Source organism: Solanum lycopersicum, chromosome 1, assembly GCF_036512215.1.
Source record: "Solanum lycopersicum chromosome 1, SLM_r2.1".
In the NCBI taxonomy this organism is placed as follows: Eukaryota; Viridiplantae; Streptophyta; class Magnoliopsida; order Solanales; family Solanaceae; genus Solanum; species Solanum lycopersicum.
Genome location: NC_090800.1, coordinates 70,881,944 through 70,902,249, shown reverse-complemented (window position 1 = coordinate 70,902,249; position 20,306 = coordinate 70,881,944). Strand labels below are relative to the sequence as shown.

The following is a 20,306-nucleotide window of genomic DNA, read 5'->3' as shown; positions in this document are numbered from 1 at the left end:
TCTTTAAAAAAAATTATTTTCCACCCTAGATATTTTGTTTTAATAAATTAAATATGAAAAAATTAAAATTTAATTCCTGAAAAATATATACCCCATTCAAACACAATTAATTGACGATTGAATTGATAGAAACTTGCCAAACATACAAAAGATCAGTTATGGGAGACATATATTGTCCAACTTACTAGCACTAAGTAATAATAATTATGACTATATCGGAGAGCTCCAATGTTTAAATAAGGGGCAAATTCATAATTTGAATTTTATGGTTTATATTTAATTTCAGATTTTATTACAGCTTGTCATTGAATTACAAATTTATTATTGAAATTTTTATTACATAAAAAGATTGAGTCAATAATTTATTCGATAGGATGAATCCATAACAAACATTCTAGCCATTTGTGCAGATTATTAATATTTTCATATAAAACAATGTTTACTCGTGTTGGAATGAAAATAACTTTTAGCGGTAATAAATATATATTTTAATAAGTATTAGTTAATTGTCATTAAATTTAATATCGCTATAAATTTTAGGGACATTTACAAAAAAATGCTAATACCAATTTAACATACACATTTAGTATGTAGTAACAATTAAATGACACAATTGATTAACTATGGTCTCTTATAATTGTGTTGTATGTTTTTTCAAAAAATGTTTTGTTGGAAATTAAATAAATGTATCACTCATTACCTAATGTTTGATAAGTAAGTAAGAAAACACTATCCTAGAAGCATCTACATGCAATCTAGCGAATCAATATCCACAATGACAAATTCAAGATTTCTATTAATGGGGTTCGACTTTTTTTTTTTTAAATGTCTAAGATTCCAACTTGAATCATCAAAGTGAGTTTTGAACCTTTCAATCACTAGTCAACCTTAGAAGGTTCAAAATCAATATCGTTATAAAAAAAAAATTAAAATACCTTATGTATACAATGTGAGTTTTTGCCAAGAGAGTTCGGGTGAACCCCCTCGACTATCTCTAGGTCTGCCTCTGATCATGTAGGAAGGATGGTGTAGGTGATAAAATTTACTGTGTAGATCCACAAATCCAAGCTGCCATTGAAGCTTGGAGAGAGAGATAAGAGAAAGAGCAAGCTGGAAAAAAAATAATTTCTGATTTTGTATTAGTGAAAATTGAAGAGAAAGATTAATGCCTAAGCGATATATAGGAATAGTACTGATATAACTAACTAACGGAACAATAGAAGAAAAAAGGGAATCTAACCAACTACTACATTATTGAATTAAATACAGCTAATGACAGACTGTACAAAGTTAGTTACAAAACTAATATAATGGACTAAACAAGCAATTAATCTTAACACGCCCCCTCAATTGGAGGCGAAGAATTCACTGCCACCTTGTTTAATATGGCAATGTGTTTAACTCCTGTTAATGATTTGGTGAAAACATCAACAAGTTGTTCATTGGTTAGAACATGATGAAGAATAATGGTGCCATCCTGCAAATTGTTTTTCACGAAGTGACAATCCACTTCTATGCTTTGTACACTCATGGAATAAAGGGTTTCTAGCTATGTGGATTGCTGTTTCGCTATCACAATACACAGGGATAGGTGAAGTACAAGGAACATCAAACTCTTCTAGGATCCTTCTAAGCCAAATAATTTTTCCCACAACCATTCTGATAGCTCTATATTCTGCTTCAGCATAGGAAAGGGAAACAATAGCTTGCTTCTTATATTTTCAACTCATTGGACTGTTTCCAAGCATCACAATATAACCACTGATGGATTTTTTGGAGTCTGGGAAAGATGTACCGATCTGAATCACAGTAAGCTCTAAGGGTAAATCAAGGAACTTTCACATGATGTAGGGTCAACTTTCATATACATGAGAACATGCATTGCAACCTTAAGATGAGGTTCTCTAGGGTTTGCATGAATTGGCTCAAGTCTTGCACACTATATATGCTATGTCCAATCTGGTGTTGGTAAGGAAATTGAGTTTACCTACCAATTTTCTATAGTAAGTGGGGTTATCTAGGAGAGTATCATCAGATGGATGCAGCTTGAGATTACACTCCAATAGTGTTGCTACTACAATATATGACAAGGAATCAAATTCTTTCAGTAACTATTTGGTGAATTTCCTCTGGAAGATTATCATACCATCTTCTCGGAATAGTAACTCAAAACCAAGGAAATAATGTAGCAGACCTAAGTCTTTGATCTTGAAAGTAGTGTGTAAAAAAATTTAGATTGTTGATTTCATTGAGGTTTGCTCCAGTTAGGACTATGTCATCTACATACACAACTAAAAATACCAATAATATAGCAGTATTCTAATTGAAAAGATAATAGTCCTCAACTAAATGCACAAAACCTCTTGAATATAATGCCTCAATGAGCTTGTCATACCATTGTCGTTTGGCTTGCTATAAACCATAAAGGAATTTTCTCAAGCTACAGACAAACCTGGAGTGTGTACCTCTAAACGTTAAGGAGCATGCATATAAACTTTCTCATGCAAGTTCCCATGTAAAAAGGAATAGTTCACATCCCCAGTTGATAAAATTTTCATCCATGTTTAATGGCAATGTTGATTAAGGTCCTGATAGTGGTCAATTTTGACCAGTGGAGAAAAAGTTTCAGTGTAGTCAACCCCTGCTTGTTGAGTGTATCCTTTCACTACCAATCTTGCTTTAAACCTCTCCACAGTTCCATCAACTTTTTATTTTATGTTGTATACCCACCTACAACCAAAAGGTCTCTTCCCGGTGGGCAAAGTGACTACATCCCAACTTTGATTAGTATGTAAGGCTTCAAACTCCTATGTCATGGCTTTTTGTCAAGAAGGATTCATGATTGCTTTCTCAAAAGAATCAGTTATTTCTCATGGGATGGGAAATGTTTTGCATAACATGTTGACTTGTAAGGTGTAAAGAGGTGAGTGAAATGTAACCAGTGTTAGCAAAAGGGGCACTGAGAGTTGGAGGTTCTGGTGTTGTATTCTTTAAAGAAGGAAGGGAGTAAACAGTCTTGCAGATGAGAGAGGGTTATATGTATTCTAGAGGATCTTCTAAGAGAATATGAAATATAAAAGATTGATTATCAGAGGAAGGTATATGTTCAATGGATGGGAAATGGGGTGAGTGAGGTGGAGGTATGACAGTAAGAGAACTAGGTGAAGTATCTAGAGTAAGCAAATACAGTAAAATGTTCTCAGCTTGCAACTGTCATTTAATCAAAATGTTATATGTATAAAATTTAGTTGGAAAACCATATGTAGATATGGAGTTGACATGTTTTAACATAGAAGGAAAAGAAGAGTGATCTGGTGAACAATCAAAGGGGAAAATATTTTCATAAAATTTAATATCTCTAGAGACATGTATTTTCTTGGTGGCTAAGTCAAGAACCTTGTATCTGTTAGTTTCAAAGGGATATCCTATGAAAATTTAAGAATGAGTTCTTCGTACAATTTTTTCTTTGTGAGGCTGCAGAGTAGCGGGATAGCATTAACATCCAAAACTTCTAAAATAAGAATAGTGGGATGAAGAAGTTGATAAGAGCATTTGTTGTTTAGGGAAACAGATGGAAGTCGATTGACTAAATATGTGGCAGTTAAGAGGCATTCTCCCCAGTATTTGATAGGTAATTTAGATTGATACAAAAGTGCTCTGGTTGTTTCTAACAAATATTTGTGTTTTCTTTCCATCACACCATTTTATTATGGTGGGTAAGGACATGACTTTTGATATAGGATTCCTTTTGACGGGAGTTAAGTTAGTGTTTCATTACTTGTGTACTCAAACCCATTGTCTGATCTTATAGTTTTGATGGAAGTTTGGTATTGATTTTCTACCATTTTGACAAAATCCTTTACAACTTGAAGAGTGTTGCTCTTGAACCTCATTAAGTAAGTCCAGATAGATCTACTGTAGTCATCTACCATGGTCAAAAAATATCTGTAATTTTTGTAGGTAGGTACATGATAAGGCCCCAAAATATTTATATGTAATAGGTCAAAGGTTTGGATGTAGGTAGAGGATTTTTATGAAAAAAGAGATCGATTTTGTCTTGTCATGGGGCAAATTTGGCACAAAATAGGTTGTTTGGGAGAAAAGTGAGTTGGTATGGAAGTCATTCCCCCCATTTTCACAAAAGGAACATGTCCCAACCTATTGTGCCACAAAGAGTCTACAATGTTCCTGGAAGAGGAACAAAGAACATAATTGGCATAAACAAGTAAAGAACTGGGAAGAGACCAGACCTTTTTATTATCAGAATAATGAACATTTACAAGTGAAGGAAAATGGGATGGGTCCTTTGCAACGTCATTATCACACTAAACATTAGGGTTATGACCATTTGAAGTATTACACATAGAAGAAACAGAAAAGAATGAAGCAGGAAATGAAACAGAATAAAGTGAATGAAGAAACTTAGTAAGTTGGCATCTTGCACAAAGAAAGTATAACCCGTTCCTTGCTTTTACCAATCTTCATAGTCCTCTTCATTGACGAGGCTTGCAAGATACATGATGAGACAAAAAAATTAACACAAGACTTGAGAATTTGTAAGGTAAGAGAATGAATGGAGATAAGGTTGAATTTGAAACTAGGAACAAATAACACTTTGTGTAATGTCAGTTTTAAATTGAGAACCATATCACATATTTCTTTTACTTTCACTCTATAATCATTTGGTAGGCTAACTATAAAAGGATAAGGTAAATGTCTGATGTTAATGAGAAGGTTCTTATTAAATGCATATGGTTTGAGGATGCAGTACCTAAAATCCAAAAATCAATAGGTTAATGACAATATTTATGAGATAGAACTTTCATGATTTCACTATGAGTATAGCAAGTAAGAATACCTACAAAATTTACAGCTCTACTGGTGATAGTGTTTGATCCTTCAAATGGTGAACCAACATGGAAACTCTCCAATAATTGCATCAGTTGATCATGTTGCTCTTTAATTAAGTGTTGAAGAGGATTGCTTGGAGCACTGGAACCATTAGCTCCATCCTGGATAGTGGAGGTCCCTCTTGTTAGGGGCTCAATAGACCATGTATGCACATATGCAGCAGATGTTGCGTTCTTTCCTTTTGTGAACTTGATATTTGGAGAAAAATAATGAAGCCTGTAACGCTTCTCTTTGATGTGGCCTGGCCTTTTACAGTAATCATAAGACAAATGAATACCTCAAGAGTTGCCCTTTTGAGGGTGGGAATTTAGAACTATTACCCGTGTTATAGTTGTATTGATTGTAATTGGTTTTGAATTGATTACCTCCAAAAACAGCTTTCAGTGATGTTCCTTCCAATGTTAAATGGTTTCATGGCCTTACTACACGTTATTTTTCTTCTTGAATGAGGATGGAAAAACTTTGAGCAATGGTGGGAAGGAGACTCATCATCAGAAGACTACCTCGTACAACAATGTGTACTTCATTTAGACCCATTAAAAACTGGTCACCTGTCTTGTTCAACTTTATGCATAACAACTTTAGCACCACAAACATAGGCACAAGTACACTGATTGCTATTGTATAGCGTTCCAAGTTCCTCCCAAAGTCTTTTCATTTTAGTATAATAAGTAGTGACATCCATTGAGCCTTAAGTTAGGTCAGTGATTTCTTTCTAAAGTTGATAGAGTTTTGCACCATTGGTTTGATCACACCTAGCTTTCATTTCCTGCCAAAGCTTTGTAGAATCCTTGACATATTGTGTACTAAACACACTCTAACTTGTACCTAGATAATTTTTAAGTTATTTACCTAGATAATTTTTAAAAATTGTTCAGCCGGAGTCTATGCGGTAAGGCCCTAGAATGGTTCACGTCGCACGAAACTCGACAATGGCCCAGTTGGAGCGCACTGGCTAAGAATTTCATCGACAGATTCGCGTACAACGTCGAGATAGTCCCTGATCGGTACTCCTTGGAGAAGATGAAGCAGAAACCCACAGAAAGCTATCGAGAATTTACGTACAGGTGGAGGAAAGTGGTAGCGAGGGTGAAGCCTCCGATGACGGAGAAGGAGATTTTAGAGGTGTTCATACGGGTGTAGGAGCCCGAGTACTACGACAGAATGATCTTGTTAATCGGCGCCAAGTTCGCCGAGATAGTCAAAGTGGGTGAGACTATCAATGATGGCCTGAAGTCGGGGAAGATAGCCCGAGTGTCTGCATCGCCTGGATCTTCCAAACTTGTGAGGAAGAAGAGAGAGGAGGTTGCCGCCATTTCATATGGGGGAAGAAAAATCCCTAGAAACTCACCGTGCCCTCAAGACCGCTTCAAGCCTCTACAAAAGTCTCACCAAGCCTATCGCCCACAATCCCATCCCTCCAACAACTACAATGCTGCCCCCACTTATCCAGATGCCCAAGTTTTGTCCTATCAAAACCCACCCCCAAATCCCCAAAATTTTTTTAACGACCCTACCCACCTCAAGGGTCGTTAAAAAAAAATATACCCAAATTACCCCCAGGCTTATCAAATCCCTCTCCCTTACCAGAATGTCGCTCCCAGCTGCGCTAATGTACAGCCAAGCTATCGAGCACCTTCCCCCGCGTATCAAATTCAAACTCCAGCATATCAAAGCCCCCTCCCAAATTACCAAGCTCCAATACCAAATTACCAGACAAACCCCTACCCCAGAACCCAAGCTCCACGTCCAAATACTCGCAGTTACCAACAAGTTCCTCCCCCTCAGCAGAGCGGGTATGATTCCTCTCACCCCAGGTTTGAGAAGAAGCCCTCCAGAAACTTCACCGCGTTGGCTGAAAGAAGAACCAAGTTGTTTAAAAGATTGTCCGCGGCCGGATACATCCACCCTGTGGGGCCCAAGCCCGTGGATGTCAACTCCAGATTCTACAAACCAGAGCAGAGATGTGCTTATCATTCCAACAGTGTTGGACATGACACTGAATACTGCATCAATCTTAAGCACAAGATCCAGGATCTGATTGACCAGGAAGTGGTCTCCCTTCAGCCTGTGGCGCCAAACGTCAACACGAATCCGTTGCCAAATCATAGGGGTGGAAACATCAACATGATAGAAACGGACGAAGATGAGCGTGAGACTAAGAGGATTACTTTTGTTGAGCAGGAAGACTTGGAAAAGGCTGTCGCTTCTTTAAGCGTCAGGGAAAAAAGAGAGTTCGTCATTCTGACACCTGCAAAGGTTGTTGCCTTGGTGCCCTCAAAGACTCTCGCCAAACCCAAGTTTGTCATAGAAACGGCTGTGGCTCAAGGCATGACTAGATCTGGCAGATGCTACACTCCTGATGAGCTTGCTCTCGGAGGACAAAAGAAAGATCATGCCAAGATACCCATAGGTGAAGCAGAAGTTGAGGAGTTCTTGAGGAGAATGCAGCCTAAAGATTACTCCATTGTCAAGCACTTGGAGAAGACTCCAGCACAGATTTCTATGTGGGCCCTACTGATGAGCTCCTGGTCCCACAGACAGACTTTGATGAAGGCTCTGGATGACACGTATGTGCCCTCTGGTACGAGCAGCGATAATGTAGATGCCATGATTCACCAAGTCATTTGGGGACACCACATCATCTTTTGCGATGATGAATTGCTGGCCGAAGGGAGATCCCATAACAAAGCTCTACACGTCACCGTTATATGTCGCGGAAAGGTCGTCAACTGTGTTTTGGTAGACGATGGATCTGGTTTGAACATATGCCCCTTGTCCACATTGAAGAAGCTGAGGTTTGACCTCGGAAAGTTGGATCAGAACCAGGTTAACGTAAGAGCGTTTGATGGTGTGCAGAGAGACACGTTAGGAGCGGTAAACTTGACCATCCAGATGGGCCCCGCGAAGTTCGAAGCAAAGTTCCAAGTATTGGATATTGACACCAGCTATAACCTTCTTTTGGGAAGGCCATTCATTCACATGGATGGGGCCATCCCCTCCACTCTCCACCAAATGATGAAAGTGGTGTGGAAAAATGAAGAGCTAGTTATTCATGGTGAAAGGAGCCACTCAGGCAAGCAGGTGCCGGTCTTGGAAGAGACACCGTAAAGTTTGGATTTTTACACGGTGGAGTTGGTAAATGCCACCGATGAAGTCTTGTCCCCGCAGACTCCCATGTCGGTCGTGTACAAAATGATCGCCACGATAATGCTGCAAAGCGGATTCGAACCAGGTTTCGGATTGGGAAGAAATTCCCAGGGGAAGATCGAGCCAGTTCCGGTCCTTGCTACAGGATCAAAGTATGGTTTGGGGTACATCCCTACAGATGATGATGCGAAGATGAAGAGGAAAAAGGATCAAGAGTTGACTAAGCTGATCCCGCATCTGTATCAATCCTTTCCAGTCCGGGAGCATGCTGAGCCCGAAGACAGTGGGGAAGGAATCTGTGGACTTTTCAAGGAGATCAATGCTGTCATCGAGGAGGAGATCGAGCCAGCTGGCATTCGTGATGCTGAACCAGGGGAGATGCTGCAGAATTGGACATCCACGCCAATCCTGATGTCCCGAACTCTGTGGTAGAAAGGAGTTATCTTATGCATACTAAAATCGGTGGTCGTTCGGAAGAGGCCCGAGACCCACCATTTCTGCATTTTCTTGATTTTGAATTTTGTTGTGATGTTTAAAAGCGACATGGCCCTGTGCCATGACCCAAGTTTGCATTTTGTTTGATTTAAATGAAGGCCTCCTTATTTTACTTTGTTTATTCAATTGCTTGTTATATTTTACTTTCCTAATTTTGTCTGTTTATGATTTCAGTAACGTAAGTTACAAAACCTGCCAATGTCATGTCATGTCATGAGCTAAATGAGCAAAATGAGGCAAATGACGACGAGGTTGACGACTACAACGAAGAAAGTGGGGAACCGGATTAGCTGGCAGAAGAATTCCGACAGTTCGAGAATCAACATAAACCGAATCTGGAGGAGACAGAAACGGTGAATTTAGGAGATTCAGAATGTTTCAAATAGGTTAAGATCAGCACTCACCTGAATGAAACTCAGAAGGAGAGCCTGGTTCATTTGCTTGCCGAATACAGTGATGTGTTTGTTTGGGAAGTCGGTGACATGCAGGGGTTGAGTACTGATATCGTATCTCATAAGCTACCTATCAACCCAGGGTTCGAATCAGTGAAGCAGAAGACTCGGAAATTCAAGCCTAAATTGAGTTTGAAGATTAAGGAAGAAATCACCAAGCAGATAGAGTCTCGATTGGTAGAAGTAACGCAATATCCAACCTGGTTGGCCAATGTCGTTCCGGTCACCAAGAAAGATGGAAAAATCAAGATTTGTGTTTATTACAGAGATCTTAACAAGGCTAGTCCAAAGGATAATTTTCCGTTGCCTAATATCCACATTCTGATTGACAATTGTGCCAAACATGAGATGCAGTCATTTGTGGATTGTTACACAGGGTATCACCAGATTTTGATGGATGAAGAAGACGCAGAAAAAACGACATTCATCACACCTTGGGGGGTATATCACTACAGGGTAATGCCGTTCGTCCTCAAGAACGCCGGTGCTACTTACATGAGAGCCATGACGACTATTTTTCATGACATGATTCACAAGGAAATTGAAGTGTACGTGGACGATGTCATAACCAAATCCCGTGAGAGTTCGAATCATTTGACGCACCTGAGAAAATTTTTTGAACGTCTGCGTCGGTACAGCTTGAAGCTAAATCCCGCCAAATGTGCTTTTGGAGTCCCAGCTGGGAAGTTGTTAGGGTTTATAGTCAACAGAAGAGGTATTGAGCTCGACCCTTCCAAGATTAAAGCGATTCAAGAGTTACCTCTGCCGAAGACGAGAAAAGAAGTGATGAGTTTCTTGGGGAGGTTGAACTATATCAGCTGTTTTATAGCACAATCGACAGTGGTATGTGAGTCTATTTTCAAGTTGCTGAAAAAACACGCCCCAACTAAGTGGACTGAGGAGTGCCAGACCGCTTTCGGGTAGTGCCTTTGGATGTGTACTCGGTCAGCACGACGTGACAGGAAAGAAGGAAAAGGCTATCTAGTTTTATAAGCAAGAATTTACCCCATACGAGTTTCGGTACACTTTGCTGGAGAGAACATGTTGTGCTCTGACGTGGCTTGCCCAGAAGCTGAGACACTATTTGTCATCGTATACTACATATCTTATGTCCAGAATGGATCCGTTGAAGTACATTTTCCAGAAAGCAATGCCGACCGGAAAGTTAGCTAAATGGCAAATGTTGTTGAGTGAGTTTGATATCGTGTACGTGACTCAGAAGGCAATAAAAGCACAAGCTTTGGCTGATCATCTTGCGGAAAAAATCCCGTTGACGAAGAATATGAACCTCTCAAGACATATTTTCACGCTGAAGAAGTGTCATTTGTGGGTGAAGATATTTCGGAAGCATACCCATGTTGGAGATTATTCTTTGACGAAGCGGCGAATCACCAAGGTAAAGGTGTTGGAGCGGTCTTAGTATCAGAATATGGTCAGCACTATCCTATGGCAGCTAAACTACGATTCAATTGCACGAACAACATGGCTGAATACGAAGCTTGTATTCTTGGTTTAAAAATGGCCATCGACATGAACGTCTATGAGTTATTGGTTATTGGAGATTCAGACCTCTTGATTCATCAGGTTCAAGGAGAATAGGCTGTGAAGAACCCGAAAATTATACCTTACGTACAGTGTGTGCAAAATCTGTGCAAAAGGTTTCGCAAGATCGAGTTCAGACACACTCCCAGAATACAAAATGAGTTAGCTGATGCTCTTGCCACCATCGCTTCAATTATCAAACATCCGGATACTGATTACATCGACCCGCTGGATATAGATTTGAAGGAGCATCCAATAGAACCAGATGGTTTGCCTTGGTATTTTGACATAAAGAGATACTTAGAGTCTGGGACATATCCAGAAGATGCTACATCTAATTAGAAGAAGTCGATACGTCGTATGGCTCTCAATTTCTTTCTGAATGGAGAAGTCCTGTATAGGAGGACACCAGATTTGGGTCTTTTAAGATACGTGGATGCTGCTGAAGCTGTGAGGCTTATTGAACAGATACATGCTGGAGTTTGCGGTACGCACATGAATGGCTTACTTTGGCAAGAAAAGTTCTTCGAGCCGGTTATTTTTGGATGACTATGGAGAATGACTGTTGCAAATTCGTGCAAAAATGCCACAATGTCAAGTGCACGGCGATTTGATACGGGTGCCACCTCACGAACTTAATGCTATGAGTTCACCTTGGCCATTTGTAGCTTGGGGGATGGATGTCATCGGTCCTATAGAGCCGTCCGCTTCTAATGGACACAGATTCATTTTGGTTGCCATTGATTATTTCACCAAGTGGGTGGAAGCAGCCTCTTACAAGTCGGTGACCAAGAAAGTGGTGGCCGACTTTGTCCGCAACAATCTGATATGCAGATTTGGAGTTCCAGAATCCATCATTATCGATAACGGTGCAAATCTCAACAGTCATTTGATGAAAGATATATGTGAACAGTTTAAGATTATCCATCGAAGGTCAACTGCTTATCGCCCCCAAATGAACGGAGCTGTAAAGGCCGCCAACAAGAATATCAAAAAGATTTTGAGGAAAATGATCGACAAATAACGAGGTTGGCATGAAATGTTGCCATATGCTCTACTAGGTTATCGAACAACGGTCAGAACATCGACTGGTGCCACTCCATACTTGCTAGTATATGGAACAGAGGCAGTCGTACCTGTTGAAGTCGAGATACCGTCATTAAGGATCATCCAAGAAGCCGAGTTAAGCAACGCTGAGTGGGTTAGCAAACGGATGGATCAACTAACTTTGATTGATGAGAAGAGAATGGTCGCAGTTTGCCATGGCCAGTTGTATAGACAGAGAATGACTCGCGCTTTTCACAAAAGAGTAAAAGCCAGGAATTTTGAAGTTGGTCAGTTGGTTCTTAAGCGTATTTTTCCTCATCAAGACGAGTACAAAGGAAAGTTCGCACCAAACTGGCAAGGACCGTACATGGTTCGTAAAGTACTATCTGGAGGTGCTTTGGTCTTGTCGGAGATGTATGGCGATGTATGGCCCAAGCCTATCAACTCAGATGCTGTCAAAAGATACTATGCGTGAAGTTTCATTCTTGCATTTTTCTGTTATTTACTTGTAATCGTTCTGTTTGCTTGTATTTGTTCAATCTGAATTACTATCCCTCTTGTAACGAACTATGTCTGACCTGAATTCTCCAAAACGAGATACGTAGGCGGACTATGTCGGCTTCGGTCACCCCATTTTCCCCCTTTCAATTATTTCTTTGTATCTAAACTACGTTCGACCTAAATTCTCAAGAATGAGATACGTAGGCGGCCTTTGTCGGCCTCGGTCAGTTTTCTTTGTAAATTTTATTCTTGTTAATCTCTAAGGGGAACTACGTTTGACCTGATTCCTGCCTCAACGGGTACGTAGGCGCCACAAGGGCTCGGTCATATCTCTCGTAAGATTTCTATTCCCCTTTACAATAGGACTGGGACAGAATTTTTGAGAGGGACTCAAAAGTTCTCCAGAAGAAGCCTTCTCTTCAGCGGATCAAACCAAAGACGTCTTGAGATTTAATTTTTGAGAAGATCTCAAAAATTCCGCGATTTGTTCGGTTACAACGGAAAGATGAGCAAGATAGTAAACTGGGACAGAAATTTTGAGGGTAGCCTCAAAATTCCGTTATGGGTCTTCCCTACAAGTCTCGGGTGCCTCTGAAACTCATCAGCGAGTGTTAGATTCAAAGGAGCTCGTTGAGCCTGACATGACATGACTTGGCAGTGACTTTTTCAAGATACTATTTCTTAAAAATTCCTTGTTTCTCTTAAAATTTCCCTTTTATATTTCATTTGTTTTGGCATAAAATATTTTCTTATCTATCAAGAGTCGGGGAATTGGGAAATCAACCGGAGATATCAAGACAAGGAGCAAACAATCGAAGGGATCGACACAGATCAGTAGGTTTAAAACTGATAATTTTTCTATGGATGCAGGTTTATAGCTTTGCTTTGGAAATCGGCTGAATTCTTCCGACGAATGAATACGAAGAGCTCCCAAAGAAGATAAAACTATCTCCAAAACCAGTGATTTTACTGAAAGCAAGAGGCATTTCATATCATTTATGTCAAGATAATTGTGAATGTGTTTGTTTATTTCAAGCCATTCCCGATGATATGAAATTTACAAAGTATCCAGCCAGATACAAAGGTGAATCAAGCAGGAATCTCAACAAGGATTTCACGATTTCTGTAGAGGACGCTATTTGCATTGCATTATTAAAGCAAGATAATTATTGTCGATCAAGAAAATGCATCACCCTGGAAGAAATAGTTATGCTATTATTATTATTTTATCATTATCGATTAAGTCGATATATTATTTGGAGATCATCTTGCCGTTATTATCCACGGAGGCGATGTAAATATTCATGCATCGCAGAATTTATACCTCGCTGGAATTCATGCATAGCGAAAATCATGCATCGCGGAAAAGTCATGCATTACGGAAAATCATGCATTGCGAGTCAACAATTGTGCACGACGAGAAGATTTCATGCCTCGTCAAAATTTATACATCGCGAGAGGGTTTCATACCTCGCTGAAATTTAAACATCGCGAGAAGAATTTATACCTCGCTGGAATTCATACATAGCGAAAATCATGCATCGCGGAAAAGTCATGCATTGCGGAAAATCATGCATTGCGAGTCAACAATTATGTACGACGAGAGAATTTCATGCCTTGTTAGAATTTATACATCGTGAGAAGATTTTATGCCTTGTTGAAATTTAGACATCGCGAGAAGTATTCATACCTCGTCGAAATTTACGCATCACGAGAAGAATCCATGCCTCGTTGAAATTTCGCACATCGCAAGAAGATTTCATGCCTCGCTGAAGGTTATGCATCGCGAGAAGATTCGTACCTCGCGGGAATTTACGTATCGCGGGAAGATATTCATTCCCCGCAAGAGGACATACACGGATAAAGGAAGGGAAATTGTGTATCCCAAGAACAACATTTATCCATCGGCCTCAACTGCATCTTTTATTTTTGATAAAAAACAAACATCAAGAAAAGCATCGAAGATGACGACGAAAAGACATCAATATCGCATCAACATTTATTTATTTATTTTGACATCAAGTATAGAGTACATTGAAGATTATATCGCAAGACACAAAGCATAAGCTTTATTTGCTGAACGTCAGACCGATCGAGTCGACGACGAATATCGAGGAGAACACTGAAGTGTCGACATGGTGAAAAGACACTGTCTCCCATCCTAATTGCATTTTTTAAGCTGACGAGTTTTATCTCAGTCTTTGTCGAGAGCATCCAAAAGGATGAATTCTCCAAAAACCACAGGTGCGGACGACATCAAAAAGGATGCAGCACAACGTGAAACTTTTTCTTAGCAGCGAACTAGGACACAGTCCAAAGAGGAATGTCAAACTCTTAGGACGCGAGCAGAGGAGCGACTTCCACCACAATCGAACCACCCCCGAAGTATGCGGGTTTTTCTTTAGTTCTGGCAGTTTCAGTCTCGCGTCCGAAGGTTTCGATTTATCGGAAGCAAGTACCAATCTGAGTGATAATGCGCCAAGAGCTTTGGAAATTATGTCCGTGTAGGTTCTTAATTATGGATGTGAAGCGCGCCACATTCATGGCTAAGAGGTTACAAGCCTCATTTTCATACTCGTTAATTTGTCACTTGTCCAAACCCAAAGGTTATCTAGCATAATAGATTTCCTTTTCCACCGATCGAGTCGAACTACACACAGCCTGATTCCGAAGGTTTAGGGATATGTAGGTGGATTCAATGTTGATAACTCGGCTGTATTCCAACATTCGCTCTCGAATCCTATTCTCGAGCATTTCGATACCTTCATAATTCGGTATCGAGGTGGCTTTTGATTCTTTCAAATCATGCGGTAGATCAAACTTATCGAACTACAAGTGGCCTGAATTCTCATATGGCCTGAGACATGTAGGAAACCCGTTTTAAGGGTTCGACCACAATTCCCAAACCCTTTGTCAAATCCTTCCTTTAGAAAATGAATGGGTTTGGTCAAAATTGGCTTGGTCAATTTCATTTTCCTCGAATTGCCTGCAACAATCCAAGTAAAATGAGGGACAGTTGTTGACACCCATTTTGTACCCAGCCCATTCCTTTACCTACTTAGGCCCAACATCCATCCCATTTCTATTACTAATCCCGGCCCAACCCCTCTTAATTTTCAGCCCAACTCCCCTCCAGCCCAACATGTTTCAGTAGCCCACCCTTTCAAGTAGCCCAAACAATTCCCAGGTCCATCCCAATAACCCCTTAACCCGACCCAAATTCCCAATCCCCCCCTTCCTCTTCCCCGCTCCTCACGCCATTTCCAGGAAAAGAAAACGTCCAAGCAATTCCCAGAAAAGCTGCGAACCCAGAAACGGAAACTCCCCTCCCAGACGCGACCCACGAAAACCCCCCTCAAACGCGACGCAAAACCAAGAAAACGCCAGCATCCCGCGTCTCTCCCTCACGCGTCCCTCTCTCCTCTTCCCTCTCCCCTCGCGCTCGTACAAGCTCCGTACGCAGCTGCAGCTCTGTACGCAGCAACACAGTGAGCAAGGCGACACAAATCGTCCTCGCTCGCTTGGAGATGAGGACACGTCGCTCGCAAGGACGATCATTTCATCTCGACCCTCCGCGTATGCCTCCCTCTCGTTGGAATGGGTTAAAATTCGAAGCATCTTATCAACATATTCTTCAGATGCGATTAGGGTTTTGGTTTTTGAATTCGAATGGGCCTTAGAATCAGCCAGCCCTCTCCCCATAACCCTAGGTTTCTCTCATCTATATAAACCCCCTTCCTTCTCCAAAAAGGGGGTTGGGATTTTTTATCAGGACATTATTTGAAAGAGTTTCTGGTTGGAAATTTTGTGTTTGAAATATTCCTTTCGTCTTCTCTGGGGGCTGATTATTTTTCTCTTCTGGCTGAAACCTCCACCTGTTATAATATACAAAAGATAATCGAGATTCTGGGCGAAGAAGGAAGCAATCCCCATAGGTGAAATACACACCCATTCCTGTTTATCACAAGGGACTAACAAAGGGATTTCTTTGGGAGATTCGGATGAGAGGAAGCTCCTTCGTCAAGCGTCGGTGCGACATTACAGTTCAAGCCTTCGAAGCAGAGGGGTGGTATCCGGGTCGTGATAGTGTCATTTGTCCTTTGCTCGGTGTCGTCCCTGTTTAGCTGCCGTCGAAGAGGTAAACTCTTTCATCTTCATATGCTTTCCTCATTCATGTGTGTTTCTGACTGATATCGAAAGGGTTTTGTTGTTGTCGCTTGGGGAGTTCTGGCGTTGATGTCTGTTCAGTTTGTGATGTAGTAAAGTTAGAGTTTCCTTGTTCTTTTGGGTTTCTTGGTTCGTCTTTGAGGTCTCCAGCAGGCCTTTCTTTGTCTGTGTTTTGGGTGACTGTTTTAGATTGATTAGATAAAGGAAATATGCTTGCTCTTCATTGTTTTTCCTCTGCAGCAATTTTTATCGCATGTTTCATTCTATACGATTAAGAACTTAAATCTGTTTGCTTGAAGACTGTCTAGAATCACGATTTTCTTCCCTCAAACTTTTCTCATCTATGTCCTGTTTTCTTTCGTCCTGGCTTTGAGCTTATCGTGCTAGTCGTAATCTATCCTGTTTCTGAAGTTTGGTAACGTGATGTTTGCTCATCATATTGCTGCTTCTGTGTTTAATTTTGGGGGGTCATGTTATGTCGAAATATTCGAATGTTGAGTATGGGTCTGTGTTGCCGTGAATATGAACATATTACCCATGTTGGTTGCTCGATTTTAAAACATATTGAACGTTATGATTTTGTGTTATTACGCACGTCGGTCTTGAGTTGTTTCCTGTTTTGAGGCTGTCATGGCTAGCTGCAGTTGATTTCATCGTTGTAGTCATAGTTAGTGAGGTATTTTATTGGATGGTAACAGTGACGGCTTCTTCCCTGAGCTTGTGCTGAGTTTCCAGTCGTCTAGAGGTCACGTATTTCATAACATGAATAGTTGTTGCGAGGGAGTTGATTCAACACAAGTGTCAAATATCTAGTTTTTTTTTATCGGAACATATCTTAGCATTGCTAGAAGTAGTTATCAAAATGATTTGCTTATCCTTTAGCCATATTCCTGTTTTATTTTCTTCAAATCAAATAGTTGGTTTTATTTTGTTAGCTTCCCAAGAGGAATTCTTCAGTGTGAGCTTTGTTTTGAAACATGTTTAATTATAGCCTAGCATAGACTTATCTCATATAATTGTCTTTACCTGAATTGTCTCATGGACCATCGTGCAAAGCGTTTAAATGGTTGTTCCCTTATTTCGCAGCAACGTAGGAAATCTGTCTATCTTGTTTCATCTTTTAGCTTAGTCTTTCTCCTAGTAAGAATTAATACATGCATGATTGCTTGGGATCTTATATTCAAGTTAGAATATCTGTTTACTTATTGATGAATTTTGTTTCATTAATTATTACTTGCCCTTTTAGTTGTTAAAATTTCACCAACTAATAATCTCTATGTGATCCATTTATAGCTAGGGAAGTTTGAGTTGATCTGTTTTGGACTCAATACTTTGGTTTGATTTTTTTTAAAAATATGTATGATGATGTGTCGATTTTTGTTGAATCTTTTGTCGTTTGTTACTTAAAATTAGTATAAAATTTCTATGTTATGAATGGATATTAATCCCTTTCTTTTTATCTTGTTCGCATGCAAAACCATTCGAGTTCGCTAAGAACTTGTTGTTCCGTATCTCGAGAGAGTCGTAAAGACTCATAGTCTCTCATCAAGCAAGACAACATTAAGAGAGGCATACAAGTCATGAAGTTAGAAGAAGAATCCAAAGTGGATTAGAAGACGCTTCTTTATTTTTATTTATTTATTTATTTATTTTTGTGTTTTATTTGTAATGGGCATAAGCCCTTGTTGTTGTTGTTTTTTTACTTTCTCGTATTATTTTTGTATGTTTAGATTAGGACAGGCGAATGGGTTAAAAATCCAAAAACAGGTGGGTCTAAAACTCGGTCAAGGCGCACAAAACCCGAGTTTGGACCCAAAAATCTCTCTCCCTCTCTCTCTCTCTCTCTTTACTCTTTGTTTACGAGCTTTTACTTAAATGCCGTTAGTTTAAGGTTAGAAAATTCCGAACCCCGCCGAGACGCTTTTCTATTTTACTAAATTTAAAACTAAGCCTTAAAAGCGATAAAAATTTCAACTTATAAATTTGTCTAAAATTCTAATAAGTTCAAAAATTCAATTCTGCAGGTTCGTTTGAATTTAAAGAGCTTTAACCTTAAAAAATGAAAATTGGCAAGATAAATATTTCAAAAACTTGTAAAATTTGCCTAGATAAAATCTTAAGAAGTTTGATAGACTAAAGATTCGCAAAGTTAAAACAAAATAGTCAAATAAGTTAATCGCCGGAAAACCATAGTTAACGGAGCGTCTTAGGTGCTTTAAACACCTTCCTAAGACACTAATAGGAATCCCGAACCCTTAAAATATTTTTCAAAACGATTTTTTTCTGTTTAAGTTGTTTTGAAAATGAGTTTTCTTAATTTTCTCAAAATTAAGTGGCGACTCCTAAAAGTCGAAAATACCTCAAAAAATAAAACGAACTCTTTTCGAATTTTCGATAAAACAATATTCATAATTCATAAATCTTCCATAAATCTTATTTACAATGAAGGAAAACTCTTTATTTATCGGGAAAATCTAATTTGGTCCCCAAGTAGGATTCATAATCATATTTTAAAAGGAATGATTCCACATAATTAGACATTCACTATAATATAAATTGTTTATAACACAATTATTTTTATTGAAAAAATCAATTTATTTTGTCTCTACCCTCAAACCAGCCCCCCTTCCCAACCATCCCCCATAAAAATAATAATTTAAAATTTATTTTTTAAAAATATTTTTAACATCAATTTTTTCACCTCACCCCCACTCCTATCCCAGCCCCAACCTCCCCCCCACCCCCCGAAAAAAAAGTTATTTTTAAAAAATATCTCTAATTTCAATTTTTTATTTTTATTCCACCTCCACCCAACTATTAGCCTCTCCACCCCCTTTAAATTTGTTTTCAAAAAATATTTTCAACTTAAAAATGTTATTTTATCACCCCTACCTACGACCTCCCCTACCAGCCCCCACCCATCCCCTATCAGCACCCCACCCCCCGAAAAAAATTTTAAGTTTATTTTTTTAAAAAAAATTCAACTTTAAATTTTTATTTTTTCACCTCTACCCTCGATCTCCCTCTCCTCTCCCCCCCCCCCCCCTCCCAAACCCGAAAAAAATTCAATTTGTTTCTAAAAAAAATTCAATTTCAGAAATTATTTTCTACTCAAGTAAAAATTAATATATTTCTCAAGAATATTTTTTAATTCATAAATCAAATAATTAAAAAAAATTAAAAAGTATATATTTTCTACTTATCAATCAAACATGAGAAAATAAGTTAAACATCAACTTTTTTTTTAAGAAAACATTTTTCATATAAAATATTTTCCTTCCTTCCAAGCACATCAGTAGAGTCCACTTTTTAGTTGGAAAATTTATTATATAAATATGTAAAATTATATACATGTATATATTCGAATTGGTTTCAATGAAACCGTACCCAAAGAACTTTATTTCTTTTCCGTATAAGAAAAAAAAATATCTCTTTTGAGTGACCCATTAACATAGAAATAGAAAAAGAAACAATAAATATCCCAGAGTATGATGGTGCTATAAAAATATAAGAAATGACAGTTCATATTAGCCCATTCAAAGAAAAAGGAAAAAAAGTTTTTTGTCCACACTTGCTGAATGATAAGCACAAATCATTTTCATCATTACTTTTAAGATAAACTTTCACCATCAATGAATTCATTAGATTTAATTAAGGTAGTAATAATTAGGATAATACACTTTATTGTACTTCATCAGCATTATGGTGGAGGCGTCGAATAAATGGATTGAATTGAGTTTGTACGATTAAAATGAGATGAGTTAATAAATAAATGAGTTATAATTCGTTTAAAAATTATTTGGCTAAATCATAAATTCACAATTTTTACTAAGTTTTAATTACCTTATTGTTTGTTTGAGAATTTTAATACCTAATTAAAAAAATGTTGGCATGTATTACTTATTAAATTAAGAAATGTTTTTAAAAAATATCTTTTGCAAGATCTTTTATGGATCAGTTTAGACTACAATTTATTTTTTCATAAGCAAATTGAAATAAGTTGATCACTAGTAAATGAACGGAGTAATAATTGTTAAGCTG

The 20,306-nt window shown here is 38.7% G+C and overlaps 3 protein-coding genes across 3 annotated transcripts; all 3 read left to right on the top strand.

Annotated features, from left to right (window-relative positions):
* Positions 1 to 6,075: 6,075 nt before the first annotated feature.
* Positions 6,076 to 8,022, top strand: LOC138346468 (uncharacterized). The gene is made up of 2 exons (XM_069294755.1): positions 6,076 to 6,372; positions 6,502 to 8,022. The coding sequence occupies exons 1-2, from the start codon at positions 6,076 to 6,078 to the stop codon at positions 8,020 to 8,022; spliced, it is 1,818 nt and encodes a 605-aa protein (XP_069150856.1).
* A 2,103-nt stretch (positions 8,023 to 10,125) lies between these two features.
* Positions 10,126 to 10,892, top strand: LOC138346452 (uncharacterized). The gene is made up of 2 exons (XM_069294754.1): positions 10,126 to 10,404; positions 10,644 to 10,892. Exons 1-2 carry the CDS (start codon positions 10,126 to 10,128, stop codon positions 10,890 to 10,892), a joined length of 528 nt encoding a protein of 175 aa, XP_069150855.1.
* Positions 10,893 to 11,589: 697 nt separating this feature from the next.
* On the top strand, positions 11,590 to 12,072 carry LOC138346436 (uncharacterized). The gene has a single exon (XM_069294753.1). It carries the CDS (start codon positions 11,590 to 11,592, stop codon positions 12,070 to 12,072), a length of 483 nt encoding a protein of 160 aa, XP_069150854.1.
* Positions 12,073 to 20,306: the final 8,234 nt, after the last annotated feature.

Coding starts and splice junctions, on each gene's coding strand:
- LOC138346468 (XM_069294755.1), top strand. CDS start 6,076: ATGATCTTGTTAATCGGCGCCAAGTTCGCCGAGATAGTCAAAGTGGGT. Junction 6,373..6,501: donor CCACTTATCCAGATGCCCAA/GTTTTGTCCTAT, acceptor CTCCCTTACCAG/AATGTCGCTCCCAGCTGCGC.
- LOC138346452 (XM_069294754.1), top strand. CDS start 10,126: ATGGATCCGTTGAAGTACATTTTCCAGAAAGCAATGCCGACCGGAAAG. Junction 10,405..10,643: donor CGAAGCGGCGAATCACCAAG/GTAAAGGTGTTG, acceptor CCTTACGTACAG/TGTGTGCAAAATCTGTGCAA.
- LOC138346436 (XM_069294753.1), top strand. CDS start 11,590: ATGTTGCCATATGCTCTACTAGGTTATCGAACAACGGTCAGAACATCG.